At 39.9% G+C, this 18977-nt stretch overlaps 1 protein-coding gene across 2 annotated transcripts; it reads left to right on the forward strand.

The window, feature by feature from the left end:
* The first annotated feature begins 8694 nt into the window (after positions 1-8694).
* LOC104595798 (uncharacterized) lies at positions 8695-15155 on the forward strand. Of its 2 annotated transcripts, XM_010256699.3 has the most exons (12): positions 8695-9530; positions 9716-9847; positions 10456-10525; positions 10760-10843; positions 11124-11240; positions 11591-12028; positions 12126-12532; positions 13098-13197; positions 13474-13533; positions 13618-13704; positions 13923-14051; positions 14509-15155. In XM_010256699.3, exons 2-12 carry the CDS (start codon positions 9738-9740, stop codon positions 14809-14811), a joined length of 1905 nt encoding a protein of 634 aa, XP_010255001.1. In that variant the 5' UTR covers positions 8695-9530; positions 9716-9737; the 3' UTR covers positions 14812-15155. The 2 variants fall into 2 exon arrangements, with proteins under 2 accessions (XP_010255001.1, XP_010255002.1); XM_010256700.2 differs by lacking the exons at positions 8695-9530; positions 10456-10525 and having other exon boundaries at positions 9726-9847.
* The last annotated feature ends 3822 nt before the right edge of the window (positions 15156-18977 follow it).

Consider the following 18977-nt stretch of genomic DNA (forward strand, 5'->3'; position numbering starts at 1 on the left):
GCGACCTTGCCGGGTTAGCCACCTCGGGTTCTTTAATCCTCTGTCTTGCAGCTTGGTCCAGCTTGTTACACGACTAAGGTCCATGTCATCTACCGGTTAGGAGCTTCCAGATCGTGCATCATCAATTGGCGTCATCTGTGGGAAAGACTACAAGAATCTAAGTTCTCACATTTTAAAAAGCTAAGTCCTCATCTTCCAAAAAGCTAAGATCTCGCGTTTTAAAAATTTAAGTTTTCACTCTCTAATTTTCATTTTTAATGAACTAAAAAGCATTTTTGAGCAACACCAACATCCAGAAGGAATATCAATTAGTACAGGCAAGAACATCTGTGATGAACCTTGAGAACTCTCCTGTGATAATCAGACAAATTCAGGTCGAACCTAGCATTCCCAGTGCCCCAAATAAATATACCGCTACCGCATGTGAACACCCCTCTCCCCACGGTAGAGCTATCAGCAATTCTCGCCGGGATTGAAGTGTGGAAATTCTTTTAGATGAAGCATGAATTTCCATATCAGAGCATGGGAGAAACTTGATGTAGATAGCAGCAAAACAACCTCAACTCATCCTCAATGGTAATCAGCTAGGACGAGGCCTCATCAGCCCCATTTCGCGAGGTCACCTCTACAAGTCAAGCTCTTGTGGCTCCTGCAGGAGCCAGCGGCCAACGGACTGCATGGACGCCCTTGCAGGTCGAGCCTTCCAAGGCTCTCGTGTAAGGAAGGGCTCCCGTGCGAGCTGGCGACCTAAAGTCAGTAGTGCTGCCCCCGCAGGTCAAGCTCCTAATGGCTTCTTGTAGGAGTGGATGACCGGCGTCACTATGAGGCTAATACAGTGCAGCCGTGGCCCCGAACTGTCAACTCACACTGACAACAACTTTATGTATCAACAACCCTCATAAGGGGGGGCAGAACAAGTATGTTGTGGTCTCGCAAGCACTCACCTAGGAAGATAATCCTACGGGGTGACGTAGAAGCAGCCATATGAGAAGTTACTACAGAATGACCACCCGCTTAGGCGAATAGGTCAAGCCGCACATCGGCTAAATAATATTATGGGGAGTGGACTATGAGTCGCTCCTAGAGTCCAAGGGCCACGGTGCCGAACAAATAGTGACCTCGGTGCTAAACATGAATAAGACCTAGTCACCTCTTCGGCATGGGCAACTTATGACCCAATCGCCTCTTCGGCATGGGTAACATAAGGCCCAGTCGCCTCTTCGGCACGGGCGGAATAAAAAAGCAGTTCGCATTCTGCCCCATCGGTGTGCAGACAGGTTGGGTACATACCTTTCCGCCTTAGCCTCATTGGTGTGCAGACAGATTGGGTACATACCTTTCCGCTTTAGCCTCATCGATGTGCAAAAGAAGAAAGAGAAAAAGAAAGACAGAAAAAGAAGCGAAGGAAGGAAGACTAATTTAGCACAAGAAAGAGAAACAAAGGAAAGACTAGACCATGACAAACGCAAACTTGGCCGATCTCTTCACAGTAGACCTCCACCTCGGTTTCAGGCTCCGCATTGAATTCGCTAGCTACTCTTTTGAGAACCAACTTGAGGGACACTACGTCGAAGTCTACCTAGGTGGAGCAACTTGATGAAGCAGCCACACAGAACCCCTTCTTGAGGACGGCATGATGAGCTTTGCTCATGAGGTACTTAGTCGGATTGCAGAACCCCTTGATGATCACATCCCTAATAAGGTAGATGTCCTTGGGGTACTTGTTCCACCTCTCCTCGAGTGGATGAATTTGCTCTTGTGCCCCGATAATCAAGACTGCGAGGTCCTACGTAAGGCTACAAACACTTGGACTCTTCCTGACCTGAGGAGCAAATTGGATTGAAGCCAACGACTATGAGCTCATCAAACAGTCATTCCAGGCCAAAGGAACAATCTACTCCCTTCGTCGAGTTGCCCTCAGCTCTGGAGTGGGGGCAATTGATGAGGGTGGATTTGGCCCTCTAATAACCTCATGACACATGGCATCCCGAAACAGTTGGACGACACCCAAATGTCACCTAAGTGATGATTTGGAGTCCCAGATCGTAGTTCGTCTTCGCCCCGACATGGCGACTTGCCTTTATCATTGACCTGGCGACCTCTACCACAACTTAGGTCGGATTGCAGCACCTTGTCCAAGGCCGACTTGTAGCACCTCGTCACCGGCCGAAGTGACCTCGACGCTAGGCATGACCTCTCTCAGGGCTTGCCGACCTAATTGAGGACCAGGTGGTGACTTGCGAGATGTGCTCGCCAACAAATTCGGCATGCATGCCCCGACATTCCCAGGTTTCTCTAAAGTTGGCCCGTGTACCGAATGTTCCGGAGGATGGTCAACGTGCATAGTGGTTACCTTCGAGGATTTCGGACTGGTAAGGCACAACCTCTTGGAAATCTCAGATGTGGTGCGTGAAGCCTACGCCAAACAATGCCTATATAAAGGCACCAACCCCAATGACACAGGGTACGCACGATTATTTGCTCACTAGCTTACTAGTATACAAACTTTTAGCTCGCACAACCCAGTACTGACTTAAGCATCGGAGCGACCTTGCCGGATTAGCCACCCCGGGTTCTCTAATCCTCTGTCTTGCAGCTTGGTCCAGCTCGCTACATGTCTAAGGTCCAGGTCATCTTCCAGTTTGGAGCTTCCAGATTGCGCATCATCAAGTATTATGCCTCTTGTTAGAGGATTTTAGTATAAGTGATATAGTTGCAACTGTGTTAGAAAGTCTAGGGGAGGTGATTACAATTATGAAATTTTAGGAGAGATTGCAGCAATGGTCAAAAACTTCAGAGGAGGTTTCGGCAATTTACCTTTTTCTCAGGATTATCGATTATAATCACCCAAAGTGTAGGTATTGTGTTACTTTGTCCATGGTCTAGAGGATTCAAATTTTACCTTTTGTTTGAGTTTCATTAGTGTTGCAAGATCTATCCATGTGGATGGTATTTCTTTTGGGTATTATAACTTCCCCTTGACCCCTTTTTTCCCTAAAATGTTGGTAAGCCAGCCCTCGGTTGGTTGAACCATAAAACCACACCCAGTCCCTAGCATTGGAACCAGATTTGGATGGGACTGGTATTTTTCTTAAATATGTACATGCATTTGCATGTATTCCATTTGTTAACGTGTATAAGCTATTGTTAATATTTTATTTCTTTTTTTGGTAAACATGAAGGATTTAAGATTTTATTTCGGGATAGCTATGCTTATTTATCTGTTCAGTTTTTCTTTTTTTTTTTCGTGTTATAAAAAATTTGTCTACCGACCATGTAAAACTTCCAGCCTAAGGGTTAATCCTTTTGACCTGGTAGTGGCTGGAAAAATGATTTAGGGGGCGTTCTAAAATGTGAACTGTTTTTCTTGTTGCCAGTTTCAAAAATAAATCAAAACAATTTTGTTTGGAAACAGATTGTTTCTTAAAATAAAAACACAAGAAACATGTTCTTGGTTGTGTATATGTTTTATGTTTTCAAAACTGAAACAAAAAATATGTTCTTGAATCTAATTTCAAAAACATGTTTTCATCGGATTATTCAACATTATGTTCTATAAATCATATAATTCCTATAGTAGAAAATATGATTTTGTTTTAAAAACCAATATTTAATTGGTTCCAAAACGTGTATTATTTCTCAAAACAAAATCAATTTGTTTTTCACTTTAAAAATAAAAACAGAGTTTAAGAATATATTTTTGTTTTTTTTTTGTTTTGCTGATATGATAATTTAAAAAACAAATGAAAACAGAAACATTCATGTTGTTGTAGAATGTCCCTAATATCTGGGTCGGATCTAGACCGTCTTATAGTATAGGATGTTGCTTGTTTGGGAGGGTTGAGCTGAAGATTCAGCTAAGCTTCTTCAACTTCAAACTGGATAAGCCGTTTAAAGAGGCTGAAGTGGACAGCTCCTTAAATGTCTTGGATCTCCAGGTTTTTTTTTTTTTTGCCAAACATATCTTATAGTCTGTCCAGAGCTCACAATTCACTGTGCTTCAGCCTTCCTTTTGAGCACTTGGCACTAGACTTGGCAATTGGGTTGGATGGGTCAGGTTCAGGTTGGGTTAAGACACTTCGGGTTGATTTCGGGTCGGATTGAATTTTGGGTTGGATTATCAAATGCTAGACCCTAACCATAAATGTTTGGGTTAGGGTTGCCCCGTGGGTCAATTTGGGTCATCCCAAAAAATAACTGAAATTTAAAAAAATAAAGAAAAAACTACATGAAAAATATCAAAATTAAAAGAATTAGCCTTAAAATTTCAAATATAAAATAAAAAACTTAAACATTTAATAATTTAAAAAGTAAATTATAAAGAGTAAAGACTAAATAAAAAAAAAACAAAGAGTGAAAATTTCTAACAATGCATAAATAATCCTAACTAATCCTAACTAAATTTGACAATCTAGTCAGCTGGTTGACCCATGACCCAACCCAGATAGATAAATATAAAACCCTAACCAGATTCGCGGGTTGAATAACTTTTTGCCAGATCTGCTTAACACCTTTTAACGTGAAGGAATGCACATCTTACCCACCCCATCTTCATGTAGTTACGTGTGGGCCGTATTCCACGTATCCTTTACCCCTTCCCTTTATTTATCCTACTACTAGTCTCGCTCCATCTCCACTTTACTTTAGTCTTCTCATCTTCCAAGATAAATCTTTGCCCGATCAACTTGAAAAGAGTCGAAAGTTAAAAGTAACTGATTCCACAAGGCACCAAGTTTTTGCGGTGGATTCACTGTGAAGTTTACATTGGTTCCAACTTTCACGCTATACAAACACGAAATAAGGTTTTCATTCATTCAAAACATTGAAATTAACCTATAGTTAAGAGTTAACTAGTTAAATGACATTCAGATGGAACTTGTAACCCAAAGGTCGGGTCGGGGCACACCGCCCGGATTTTGTTACATTTTGGAACTTGTAACCCAAAGATAGTTGGCCGGTTACCATGGGAAATTGATTGGACATGACCCAACCCGAACCGAATCCAAAATTATCAGTTTGGCCCACCAAAACTAATCAGGATTGGTCTGGGCGAAGCGCCGAAGCAGGTAGGTTGGTGCCGAAAAAAAAAATAATATAAAAAAAGTAGAACCGGGAATCCAAGTTTATTTCTATACTTCGTTCTGTATACCGACTATATAAGCTCCTCCTCTACAGATTTCATTGACGTAAATGCCATATTTTGTGTTACTTGTATGTATTTATAGTGTACATATTTTTATTTATACTCCTTCCAAACTGAGGCTAATGAGCTGATTCGTTAAAACTTAAGAGGAGTGAGAGAGAGGAGAGGACGCCAAAAGGAGGAAATGGCGAAATACCCTTTAGTTTTACACATATATCATTGGCACTGATTTGCTTGTCCAAATGTCTTTGGATTGGAAAGTTGGCTTTTTTCGTTTTTTTTTTTGTTGTTGTTAATCTATCGTGTGTGGGATTCTACGCCTACCCTTCGCTAAAAACTCAACCCTCCACTCTCATTCCCTATCCCTATGGAGTATGGACTCTCAAGCTCAAGACAAAGTCCATCACCCTCTCTTTCTTCCATGCTAATGGACGACGTTCTCGCTGCGTTTCCTTTTTTTTAATGAATCTCGACTCGAGGCCGGCCACTTCCCCTCAAATCTCAGTTCTGAGTGATTGGTAATAGTGCGTCAGCGTTCTGGGATATCGAGATATCAATCCTGATTCGCGCTGCTGCTTCGGAAGAAAATTTGTGTTTCTTTTTTTTTCTATTTCTGTTCTGACTTCTATATATTTATTTATTTTTTATTTACTGAGATTTATTGATGAGCTCCCGAATTGCGAAATCTGAAGGTTCTCTCTCCACCCCCAGCCGGTTCCCTGTCATAAATGATTTTTTTTTTTCAACGTCAGATTACAATCAGCTTAAACACTACTAACCCACCCATGGTCGAATCAGCTTAAGCTGATTAAAGCCATAAGAATCGATGCTGCTCGAGCTCGATCAGTTGATTACATGTAGTCGGTAGTTCTGTCATGGAGAGAATTAATGATCATCCTTCTACAGGTGATCAACCCAAAAGCCGAGCTTTTCTTATATAGGTTAGTTGCTGCTTCAGCCCTTCTCTTAGGCGGGCAACTGATACTATGACAGAATCTCCATACATCTAATCCAATTGCTTTAAAGTTTAAACTAAACAAGTCCTGGTCCTGGTCATAGGTCGTGCATATTACTGTACAACCTTAGTGCTAAAATTCTATGTATATAAACAACGCAGAAACAGTAAATCAGAGATAATACAAAGGTTTTTCTTTGTTCATTAGTTTTTAAAGAATTTACTCTTTAATTTAATAACTTGATTGTTTCATGGAACCGCAAGCATGTCTGTCAGTTATTGGGTTTCACTTGAAAATTAAAATTGGTGGTGCTCTAGTGGCTCGAAAATGGGGAAAAAAATCATTTTGTTTGTTTCAACATTGAAAACTACACACCCTGCCCTCCCTGCCTACCTTATAAAGACCACTTGAGTTTCTTTATCTAATTATAATAGAATTTTACTTTAAGTAATTACCTGCCACTGCCAGGGGAAGATCAGAAGAAAGTTAATTTCCACTTCCCACCGGACCGTCTGGTCGTTGAGCTAACACTAACACACACACACCAACTCTTATATATATTCAACAAGGTACCACGTTTGAATTTCTTTATCTAATTAAAACCGAATTCATTGACCAGTTTTACAAACATATAATTTAATTGAGCAATATTATTGCTTGGTCCCAATGGGCAGATAGCTACTTTTGATTTGTAGTTTTGAACGTCGAATCCCAACTAGAACGAGGTTCAGTTCTATGACCAATGCCACAATTTCGCCTTCGGTATAGTGATGCTTGCAACGTATCACATGGCAAAATCAGTCATTTGAAGCCATCTTTAAACCCATTCACCCATTCACCCATTCATATAGCGCATCTCACAGTAACCTCAACGCTCTTAGCTGTGCATTGAGTTCCCAATAGAGAGTGCCCCAATTCGATCAGGATTGGCCCATCAAGGATATTCTTTCTCCTAAAATAAGAGAAAAAAGGGGTCACTATCAAGGTTCAAATATCTTCATTTGGGTTTGGTCCTGAACCAGATTAAGCTCATCCAGTCTCATGTCCACCACCACCCTGATTTGATCCGAGTATGAGGGTAAAAAGTAAAATTAGTAAGGTTGTATACTTGTATCATTGAGTTCTCATACAATCTTCTAGGACCAATAAACGCATTCTACAATCCACTACTCTATCCTTGGTTTTTATAATAAATTCTCTTTTATGAGGAACAATTAAGTGATTAACAATGAAAGCAATGGTAATTTCCAAATATTTTTATGCTTCGGAAAATGAAAAAAAAAGAATTATAAGGTGTATTTATTGGTTGTAAATATGAAATGGTTGCCTTGTATACATTCTTTTACATGACCCTGTTTAATATCACCCTTATTAGTATTGCACCTTTGTCAGCCCTTGTAGTCAGTCTCCAGTTTGTCCCCTCGGTTCCCAATCGGAATGGTCTAATTTCATACTTTGTTTGGTTTGGATAGAAATGGGAATAAAAATTGGAATCAATAGAAATGAGATTTTATTCCCAAAGGAAGGGGAGGGAATGACTATTCTCTTAAATAGGGAAATGCTATTCCTGGTGCAATGGGAGTGGGACTCTGATTCCAATTCTAGACCCCTATTTCCACGAACCAAACAGGGTGTATGTGGAGCAGTTTTCCTGGTGCTAAGGGTGCAAGTCGGGCGGGTTGGGCTGGATTTATGGTCAACCCAAGCCCGACCCAAAATTTTGGATTTAAGGCTCAAGCTTGAGGTCAAGTCCAATCTTCTCAACGTGAACTCAATCCACACTATAATTTGATGCACTTGGATTGGTTAATGAACCTGCTCTAAAATTATATATACAGTTAGACCGAATTTGGACCGAGTTTAAACTATATAAGAATTAAGCCTAAAGCTTGACTTTTTAGGCTCAAACCCAACCGAGAACCAAAAATCCAAGCCCAACCCTTACAAAATTTCGAACGGGATCGATTCGGGCTCGATCCGCCCAAGTTGCACCCCTACCTGGTGCTCAACCCAGCCTGGACCCGTTGGTACCACTAAGTTGGGTTAATACGGTGTAATCAGGCCCATATTTCCAGCGTGATCAGGTCGGCTTCATTTCGTAGACCCTATTATGTTATACTAGAGTGTATAGCATAAAACTCATATGCTTACAATACGCTTTTGGCTTTTTCTGCCATGTCGAATTATAAAAAGAAAGTCATTAAATTTAAAGCAACTTTCTCTCTCCTTCATTCATTCGTTGCTGTAAAAAAGAAGCTTTTCTGAGCATGTCCCTATCACGACAAAAAAGGACCCTGGATACCATCCCACACCCACATTTTGTTTTGTATCCATCTTGCAAAAGGTCAAGCCTCGTAAACATATTTTATTTGCAGGGATTCTGTGACAAACGTTAATCCTTTGACACTGGAGGACAATTCAGGTATCTCAAGTTTCTCAAGACCCCTTTCCCTTCAGCATTCGCCATAAACCCAAAAGGAATTAAAGAAACCTAAAGAAACAAAGGCCCCTTCTTTCAAGCACCCTATGTCTCCTTTATACCTCCCCTTTCAGCCCTTTTGAGGGGGATCTTTTTTCTCCTCTTAATGCTCTTTAGTCTTTACCTTCTACACATACCCCACTTCTCACTAATGTTAAATTGTGAATCATCCTCTTTAGACTTCTATGTATATAACATGTATATATGAGCACAGTTCAATTCACCAATTCTACACGCCAATTTGCTGGATTTCTGGATTCAATTTTGACAAATCCCAGAATAAAATCCAGTCACGACCCTCTACAAATTTACCTCCATTTCTCATCAGTATCTGGAGCTTGGCTACTAAATACTATCTACAGACTACAGCTGGGAAATTTGCATACGAACTGAATATATAGAATAGAAAGGTGCATGTAGGATAGGGATTGGTCACCAACTCCCACTTGCTTCCATGACCAGAGAAGAGGAGAATGTGGGGATTGGATTATTAAAAGACACACTAGTTTATACTCAGCCACTATTTCCATCCTCCCTATTGTCCCTTGAGATTTGATGTGCTACAGAAATTTGTCTACTTTCGACATTGACATTCAAGTGCGAGGGTGTAACTTTCTTCAATTAAAGCTCACGAACGGATTTCCTTCTTTTAATGCGTCAAAAGTAAAAAGCTCACCGTTACAAAAAGTCCAATGGACTCGGACCCTTAAGAAGGGGAGAGGCTTTTAGTCAATGTTCTTCCTCTTTTTGAGCAATGTTTATGAATTTAAGCGAGTCTTCTTCGTCAGGGCCTGTTCTCGTCAAATTATGACTTCGTGGTCGTGAAGTAGTTTTGTCGGTTGCTGCAATACACAAGTAAAAATGGTATTCGTGAGCCTAATCAGACATATGTGAAAACCCACTTGACCATTGCACTTGAGTATTTGGTTCATCTTGTCAACAATCAATCTGGGTGGGTTTGCTCTCTCTCTCTCTCTGAGTAGTTTGGCTTGCTACTTTGGTACTGGTTCTATTTTCTATGTCTTCCAAATGAGTCGCCTCTAAGATAAACTCTGAGTGTTTGTTGGATGTTTTCTTGTTTGTTCCTTTTTCTCTGAAAACGTGTCTCTTCTGGTGGAAATCTTTCTGGAACTACAGCTATTGAAGCACATTTTCAAGAATGGGGTTTGAAGCAAGTTCTGGAGTTAAAATGCAAGAAATTAAGTGGCGGGATTCTTCTTTGAGATCTTCGAAGTACATGGAAGTAACAAGACACAAGCGTTCGAAAAGGTAGCTAGTCGCATCTCTGCAACTTTGTTTGTTTTCTTTTCTTTTTCTTCTTCTTCTTCTTCTTCTTCTTCTTCTTAAAGAAGCTTTCTTCATTTTCTCTTCTTCTTTTTCTTCTTCTTAAAAATAAAACAAAAAAAGAAACTTTTTTTTTTCTCACTCTTTCTTCCCTCTTTGGTAGTCGAAGACAATTGGTTATCTGTAAAACACATGACATGGATTCTCCACGAATGGAAAATTAGAGATTAAAATTTCGATTAGTTGCAGATTTTTTATTCTTAAAGCACAAAACAAGCCTATTTGTGTTTTGGCCATTCTCTAGTTCTATTGTCTAAAAACAACAGACGCGCACCTCCCTTGACAAGTACGAATTAAAGCTGCTGAAATGTTGTATGTAGAGTTTTGTGTCTCGGGGCAATGGAGACATTCTGAAATAGGCATTGGGGTTGGGGAGTAGGCGGGTGGGGTGGGGACGAAAAACTGGAGGATCTCTTTGGCAACAAAGGTTGATCAGTTATAATACTCAAATGCATTTATTCCTGAACAAGTAGATGCGATTTTGACTTGCCAAAGCGGTTGTGACTCTGTTTTTTGGGTCTTTGTAATTACAGTGAGACCGATCAAAGAGTCAATGAAGACAATTGGAATATTTCCCCTGGAACCACTCATCGTCCAAAGTTGGTAAGGTCATTTTTCTCTTTGCATTTTCGTTTGGTAATTCTAAAATGCTAGGATTTTTTTTTTCATCATATTACCTTGGTGTTTTATTTTACATTTTCTCCCACCTTTTGGATTTAGAGTAAAAAACACGACACATATTATCTAGGCAATGGACAAAATTTTGAATAAATTTCCTTTTGAACCATCTTGTAAGCATTGTCCAAGTGTTTGATATTAGATTTTGTATGGTACAAGGATATGGGTAAAGTGACGGACCATGCTGAAACCAAGATGAACAACTCCCCTAAGACTGGCATCCAACATTCTTTGAAGCAAGAGGTATGAAGCTGAATTTCTACAATCAGAACAATAATTGTGTGGAAAATCAACAAGCCCATGATGATATTTTTCATTTGGTTGCCCAATTTTGAGTCACCTTAGATGAAATTAGGAACTACTTTTTCCTGTGCTATTCTCTCCAATAATTACTCTCTCTGTCTATCTCTTGTTATGTCTAATTCTTGATGAAAGTTGGTATTTGTTATTTAATACCTATAGTAACTCTGTCATGTTTCTGCCTCAACCCCATGGCTTGATAAGATATTTGGCCTTTACACAGATTCTACAACTTGAGAAACGGTTACAAGACCAATTTGTGGTACGGCGTGCTCTAGAAAAGGCATTGGGCTATAGGACCTCTTCCAATGACATCTCAAATGAGAACTCAATGCCCAAGGTAGTTCTTTCCTGTCTTAATTTACTGGAATAGATGTGGATTTTTAATGCTCTTTGTGAGCAAATCGTACTATTTGCTAGTAATGTGTAGCATTGTAAACTATTCAAGAACGGTGTCTTGATCATTTCATGGGGCTAACAGGAATATCATTGTGTGGATTTGTAATCTTACCATTTTAAACATGGTCATTTTCTGACAGTATAATGTATTTGGAGTTTGCAAAATAAATTTGGTGCTTATAAATGCATTTTTAGTTGTCCTTGGTTTTTTTATTACTACTTTGTGGTTACGTTTTAAATCAAACTTTCTTGCTTCTACCAACTAATAAGTGCTATTTTTGTTTGAACCAGTCTGCAAAAGAACTGATCAAGGAGATTGCAGTATTAGAGTTGGAAGTTGTGTATTTGGAACAGTATCTTCTCTCGTTATATCGTAAAGCATTTGACCAGCAAATTTCTGCCTTATCTCCATCTACCATGGATGAGAAGTTAAAATCACCTTTGTTCACAAAGAAAGGGATGTTTCTGGAATCTAATGGACCTGATATAACATCTGATAGAGAAAATTCACTGGGTCAATCTGGTCATTTGCCATTTACTCTGGATCCACTTGCTCATCCACACAAGGAATTCAACGCTATTGGGGATACTGAGAAGTTATTAGATTCAGGCATTCACCGTAGCCATTCCTCACTATCACAACGTACAGCTTGTAGAACTTCTCCTCCAATGGATGCTGTAGCTAAAGCCATACGAGCATGCCATTCCCAACCTTTGTCTATGATGGAGGTAACCTAATTCTCTTGATTATCTTTTTTTTTTTAATTCTCTGAATGATTATTTCTTTTTTCCTACTTAAGTATTAGTTCCTTTGTCTTGTCTACAGCTTGCAGAGAACACCACTTCTAATGTAATCAGTCTGGCTGAACATCTGGGTACACGTATCACTGATCATATTCCTGAGACACCAAACAGGATTTCTGAAGATATGATAAAGTGCATGTCAACTATATATTGTAAGCTTGCAGAACCTTTGCAGATGCAGAATGGCCTTTCATCTTCTCCTCTTTCATCATTGTCATCTGTAAGTGCATTTTCTCCACACAACCAGTGTGATATGTGGAGCCCCCGGTGCAGGAAAGATTTTTCTTTTGATGCATGTCTAGATAACCCCTTCAATGTTGAAGGGTTGAAAGAGTTCAGTGGTCCTTACAGTACAATGGTAGAAGTGCCTTGGATTTGCAGAGATAATCAGAAGCTGAGGGATATTGAACACATGCTACAAAATTTTAGGTGAGATTTTTTCCATCTGATTGCTTTTGATGTTAACTAATTGTGCTTCTCTTTATTCTTATGAAGTCAACTAATGATCTGTTGTTCTTTCCGTTTATTCTAAACAATAAACGGTTTATTTCTTTATTCCCTTCTGTTTGATAGATATGCAACTTCTTTTTGGAATCCTACCTCTAAACATCTGTCAAGGATTTAAATCCAATTTCAGGATTGAACAATTAGCACTACTCCTTGAGTGTGGCATTTCTTGGCAAAGTCAGACATTCTACCATTAGCAATGCCCATATCATGTAGCATCACGTATATTATGATGCTACATGAATGTATAATTCAAATGAAGCTATGTATTTGTTCATCTGAATTACTTACTCAAGAGTTGGACAAATGTCTCATCTAGGACATGACAAAGCCAACTCAGTTAAGCTGATTTAATCCCAACCATCCAGTCTAAATAAAAATAAAAGCATTTTCAATGGGAAATGTCCTGACTCCTGATGATGGTATTCTCGTACAAATATTTTTCTCAATTGTTGTAAAGCTTGAAAGGTGAAATGTTGTCATGCAGGTCACTTGTTTGTCGATTGGAAGAAGTTGATCCTAGAAAAATGAAGCATGAGGAGAGGCTTGCATTCTGGATTAACATACATAATGCATTGGTGATGCATGTAATGGTTTTTACTTTTTTTTTTTTAAATACTTATGATTTTTTAGGAGTTATGATTAGGGCACATCCCATTTTTTGGTAAAGGAGGCATACCCCTAGTGAATATACCACAAGTTATGTTTCTGGAAAGATAGGCAACCCCTATGCACCTGTTGTACTTTAATAGAAATACCTTTGATATTTTCACAAGGGATGTGCCCTAATCAGCCCTCCTTTTTTGTTCTACTTATGCTGTGACTGGATGGTCACACATTGTATATTTTTTTTTGTTCTACAGGCATTTTTGGCTTATGGGATTCCACAAAATAATCTGAAAAGAGTGTCTTTACTCCTTAAGGTGAGTGAGTAGGGCCTCATTGATATTCTTCTTGGAATGAAATTCTTTTCTCATCCTCTTCTAATACACTCTTATACAATCCAGTCTGCATACAATGTCGGGGGTCACACTATTAGCGTTGACACGATACAGAGTTCTATTCTGGGATGTCGAATGCCTCGGCCCGGGCAGGTGGATCTCATGACTTGCATTTACCTTTGAATACTTCGAACCTTCGTTCTTAATGTGTAATGAGCACTTTAATTTTATATACTCTTTTTTCCTTCTTGATTATAATTTCTTCCTTCTAATTGATTAAGTTTTCTCTTTCTTGTGTTCATTGGAGTTTCAAGTTTCATCCCTAACTATATGTTTGTACAGGGGCTAATAAAGTTTACTTCTGTTTGTAGTGGCTTCGTTTGCTATTCTCAACAAAAAGGAAATTCAAGGCTGGGGATGATCGACAAGCATATGCAATTGAGCATCCAGAACCACTATTACATTTTGCACTTTGTTCAGGAAGCCATTCTGATCCTACGGTATGCCTTTGTCCATAATCTGTCTGCCATTCGTTTATATTCTAGTATGAAATATAATTATATGTGGATGATTGTTTTTGTTTGGACAGTGCTTTTCTTCCCAATAGAGTCTCTGCAAAAATGAGTTTGGGATATCTTTGAATTTTATACATGCCTACTGGTTCTTGGCATGTTACAGAAGATAATCCACCCAAAATATTTCTATCCAGTCTCTAGTTTATCCAACATGAACAACTGATCGCATTTACTTGATTCAATATCCAGATGAAAATCCATCTTTTTATCAGAAAGAAAATCAATCTTCCATTTAATTAAGTACCAAGTACCTAGCCAAACAAGAATTCTTCCATATCTCTGATCAAAACAATCTTTGCTTAGTTTTGGTGGTACTTGGTCATAGGGGAATTTGTACAAGATATTCCAATTGGCTAATTAAACTCCCTTTGCACTTCTTCAGGTCCGCATATACACACCAAAGAGAGTGTTCCAGGAGCTGGAAATTGCAAAAGAAGAGTACATCCGTGCTACCTTTGGTGTACGCAATCAACAGAAAATCCTTCTACCAAAGATTGTAGAGTCTTTTGCAAAGGATTCTAGCTTGTCTGCAGTTGGTGTGTTGGAGATGGTGCAACAGTGTATTCCTGAAACCTTAAGAAAGGCCAAGCAGAGGTGCCAGCAAGTAAGATCCCACAAGAGCATTGAATGGATCCCCCATAATTTTTCATTCCGGTATCTCATTTCCAAGGAACTGGTTAAATGATTGCATGTGTTGATTAATGTTAGATAATCTTCACGTGAAGGGAAATACAATTGTTGTAACTAGTGTGCGTTCATCAAAGCTGGTTTTTCAGAATGAAAGCCTTGATTTTTTTTTTCTTTCTTTTTCCTTTTTTTCCCATTCTGTACAAACGAAAAAGATTAAGCAGGAGAGAGGAAGATAGAAAGGCTGCCTGCAGTTTGTACAATGTAATATTTGTTTTTCTGTATTATGTAATGAGAAGCGTTTTGTTTTGTAACAGTGAAAAATGTAACCAACTCGATCGAGTGCCCAAACTGATGTAAATTTGTTGCCTGTGTTGTGTGCTTGACCGTATACTTGCTGCATCACTAATCCAGTTAAAGGAAGGCTTCATGCATGCCATTCATGTCATCAGTCTGTAAGCCTGGCATGAGAAAATGCATTCATTGAGAAATCTTGACAATTATATTGATAAATATTTGTTCCAGACCACCTATGATGAATGTGTTTATTGAGTCATCTATTACAAATTGAACGTTTCAACTTTCAAATGCTTTGATCAACCGCTCATGCTAATGGTCTAAGCATTTTATTACTGTTATTGTTAGCGTCTATTACAAATTGTACCATGTTTCAAGGTGGTTGTATTGTAAATGACTTCATGGAACTTTGCACAAGAATGCCACACGATATACCATCTGTTCTGTTCAAGCGTTTCTCACATTGTTCCGGCTATGATTTTACAGAATAAAATATCTAAAGGTAGAATGATGAAAGACTGAAAAAACCGTTGCAGGGCATAAAGCAGCAGCAGCAGCCTAGAACCGTTATAATGATGGCTTCTTTTGAGTAATTGAGTTTGAATCCAAGAAAGGAAGTGGTGGTGGTTTACAGAAAAATTGTGCGTGTCATTATCATCAACCATGATATCATGAGCCTTGTCCGGCTATACTTTTTTCTTCTTTTTCCAGGAACATGTTAATCTGAGACTCGTGCTCTGCTAGTCTGCCTCTTTTATCTACATCTCCATTGATTTTCATACGGAAACAGAATATGACAAAGGGAGAGAATATGTCGTCTCCATGGACATTTGTTGTGAGAAAAAGCAAAATATATATAGGCCACCATGGCCAGGAACCTATTCTGGACATCTTCGGTCCCTTGTCCAAGGTGTGGTGCCTGGTCCCGAATGAGTGGAACCTACCACCCATTTGGAAGTTTCTCTCAAACTGCACGCTCTCGTTCCAACTTCCAAGTTCCACCACTCGCTCGCTGACATCGTGGGGATGATCTGGGGACTGGGGCAGAGCAGCTGCCGTGTCTTCCATTACACTTTAGACAGAGCCTTCGCGGCTTCGCCAACGGCCCACTAAACCACCGCGGTCCGCGGTGTCTATACACCACTTTGGATCAGTTGGGAGGCCAGTGGGAGAGTGATCAGTGATGTGACGCTTCAAGTTGAAGTAGTACTAGTCGTGCAATGACTCATCAATAAATCCAAGCTTGTTCCAAGTTCTAACCACCAAACCAAGTGTTTTTTCCCCGATCCTATAACTAACTAACAGGTGGACTGGGTGAAAAAGCATTTTGATCGGTTGGATCGTAAGAAAATGACACTTCGGTCGAATAGAATAAAGTAATAAACAACAAAGCAAGGGTCCCTCCTGCCTCCTGGCCCCGAATGGATATGGGGATAAGTTTTAAGTGGGGCTGTAGTAACCCAACATGATCACGCGCACGAAGCTTCAAAGCAACTCGGGCTCTTTTTTTCCAAATAAGTCAAGCTTTTCTAGGATGGATGATGAATAAGCTCTCCCAGAGTCGGTGGTTATACAGATACTTATACGGAAACCAAATGGGTCGTAAGAAGAGAAATTTTACACCTGATTGATTACCATTTTTATGATATTGGTTACAAACTTTTTCGGTATTAATATTATATCTTTTTGACATCATAATTGAACCCAAAACAAAAATACAGAAACGTGCCTTTGGTTATATATGTATTATTTTTTTTTTAATTCTTAAAACTGAAACAAAAAACGTTTCATTAACTAGAAACCAAAACTAAAAACAATAACATGTGGATTATTACATTGGTTTTTCAACTTTGTACAGACTCTTCCTTGGATAGTTTCGTCAAGATGTTTCCAATTTTCTATGTTGACTTGAACCGTATTGAGTGTTGACCTAAACACCACCAGCCCAGCTCCCCTCAATGCTGCGAATTCTTAAGTGCTTTTGATCAGTAATTTATATCTATATTATATAGGGTAAATTTTTTAAATTAGTCTTACGGTTTAGTTAATTGACTAAATATGTTTTTATTGCTTGAAAATTGACTAATTCTGTCAAAACCTATATACACGTGATCTCACGTGTTGTTTAAAATTCTTTTAAAACCTAATATTATCCCTCCATCTCGAAAAACACTGTTCATCTTCTCTTCCAACACTCGGCACAGCGGCGGCAAGCTGGCATTGACCCTCTCCACCTCCGGTCAGGTCCCTACCCCGATTTCTCTCTCCTCTTTCCCTCTTTTTCCACCTCCGGCCAGGTCCCCCCTCTCTCTCTCTTCGTTTTGCTCTTACTCCATATCCCCCTACGTTACCCCCAACTGCCCACTGGACACCGTTCACGCCAAGATCGCCGTGGAAAAAGCAGTTGGAAATATATCCTCTATTTTCCTCCAACAAGGGTGGGTGTGATTGTAAAAGGATAGACAAAGAAGAACGGGGAAACTGGTAGAGGAGTTACAGTGGCTGATAGTACCTGCTTCGCAACAGCGGACTTAGTTTGCAGAGAGAGTGGGAGCTGAAGAAACGCCTTTGAAAATGAGGAATTTGAGGGTCTCAGGGGCAAAATAAATGAAAGCCCCCTGAGAATGAGTGAAGAAACAACCCAGATCCATAAGTCGTGTAGAAATCCTATTTTATGTGGGCCGCAATGGATTTGCAGTCAAAATCGTCATAGAGGGGAAGCAGAATTCTTGGCCTGTATCTGCATCTGCATCTCTGTGTCTTTCTATCAAAGCTTTGTCCTCCAACATCCTCTCCTCTCCTCTCTGCTCTATGAAACCCAGATCCATTTGTCTCGATCTCTTCTAAATGAAAGGAAAGCAGAACAAGAAATCAGAATACAGGCCTTTATGAAACCCACCAACATCATCTTCACGTTCGCTGCCTTCCAAATGTTACAGGAAAACCTGAAAGGATTTAATGCTTTATTGAAAACTTTGCTACTGACACAAAACTCAATATATCTAGAGACAACGTGGGAAGTCAATGCTTTATTGAAAACTTTCCTCCCTCCCTTCCCATTAGGCCATACTGGTCTTCTGCAACGTGGGAAACTAATATATCTACAGTCAAAGGTTAACTGAGAAGGTGTTCTCACCGTTTCTGGGTACTAGGCGAGATGTCGATGACGAAAATGGCGAAGGGCAATATCATCATTTAATGAAATTGGTAAAGGGAATTACAGGGACTTAGAGATGGAAATGGGGAAATGTGTATCGTGGCTCGCATACGATGGAGTTATGATACGGAGATGACCGATGTCATTGGTAGCATTTTTCGGTGATTGATTTTTCACCATTTGCTTTCCTGCCACCACGAGACCGGTGATTCTCAGCCCTGTTCAACGACATGAATTACAGTCGAACAGAGCCCGGAGACACCACCGTTTTCTAATTGATTTGCACTGAACAGCGGCACCTAGACTTGTTCATTGGCCGGGCCGGGCCGGGCTTTTAGTCCCCATTAATGAAAATATACTAGGCCCGAGCCCGAGCCCGGCCCGACCTACGGGCCTATAACTTGGGCCCGAGCCCGGGCCTGATAAAAAGCCCGAAGCCTGACCTAATAAATTTCGCAGAGAGAGAGAGAAAATTCACCATCGCACTTTGACAGAGATCCCTCATCAGTTCGCAACTTCGCATCTGAGAGAGAGAGAGAATTCACCGTCGCACTTTGACAGAGATCCCTCATCAGTTCGCAACTTCGCATCTGAGAGAGAGAGAGAGAACTCACCGTCGCACTTTGATAGAGATCCCTCATTGATTTGCAACTTCGCATCAGAGAGAGAGAGAGAGAGAGAGAGAAAACTCACCATCGTTGCCGGAGTTATTGCGCCGGTGAACGTTTGCCGCCTCACTGTGGAGTGTGGAGGTTGGAGAAGAAGGGTTT

Source organism: Nelumbo nucifera, chromosome 5 (assembly GCF_055504915.1).
Source record: "Nelumbo nucifera cultivar China Antique chromosome 5, China Antique-T2T, whole genome shotgun sequence".
In the NCBI taxonomy this organism is placed as follows: Eukaryota; Viridiplantae; Streptophyta; class Magnoliopsida; order Proteales; family Nelumbonaceae; genus Nelumbo; species Nelumbo nucifera.

Coding starts and splice junctions, on each gene's coding strand:
- LOC104595798 (XM_010256699.3), top strand. CDS start 9,738: ATGGGGTTTGAAGCAAGTTCTGGAGTTAAAATGCAAGAAATTAAGTGG. Junction 12,029..12,125: donor AACCTTTGTCTATGATGGAG/GTAACCTAATTC, acceptor TCTTGTCTACAG/CTTGCAGAGAACACCACTTC. Junction 13,534..13,617: donor GAGTGTCTTTACTCCTTAAG/GTGAGTGAGTAG, acceptor TATACAATCCAG/TCTGCATACAATGTCGGGGG.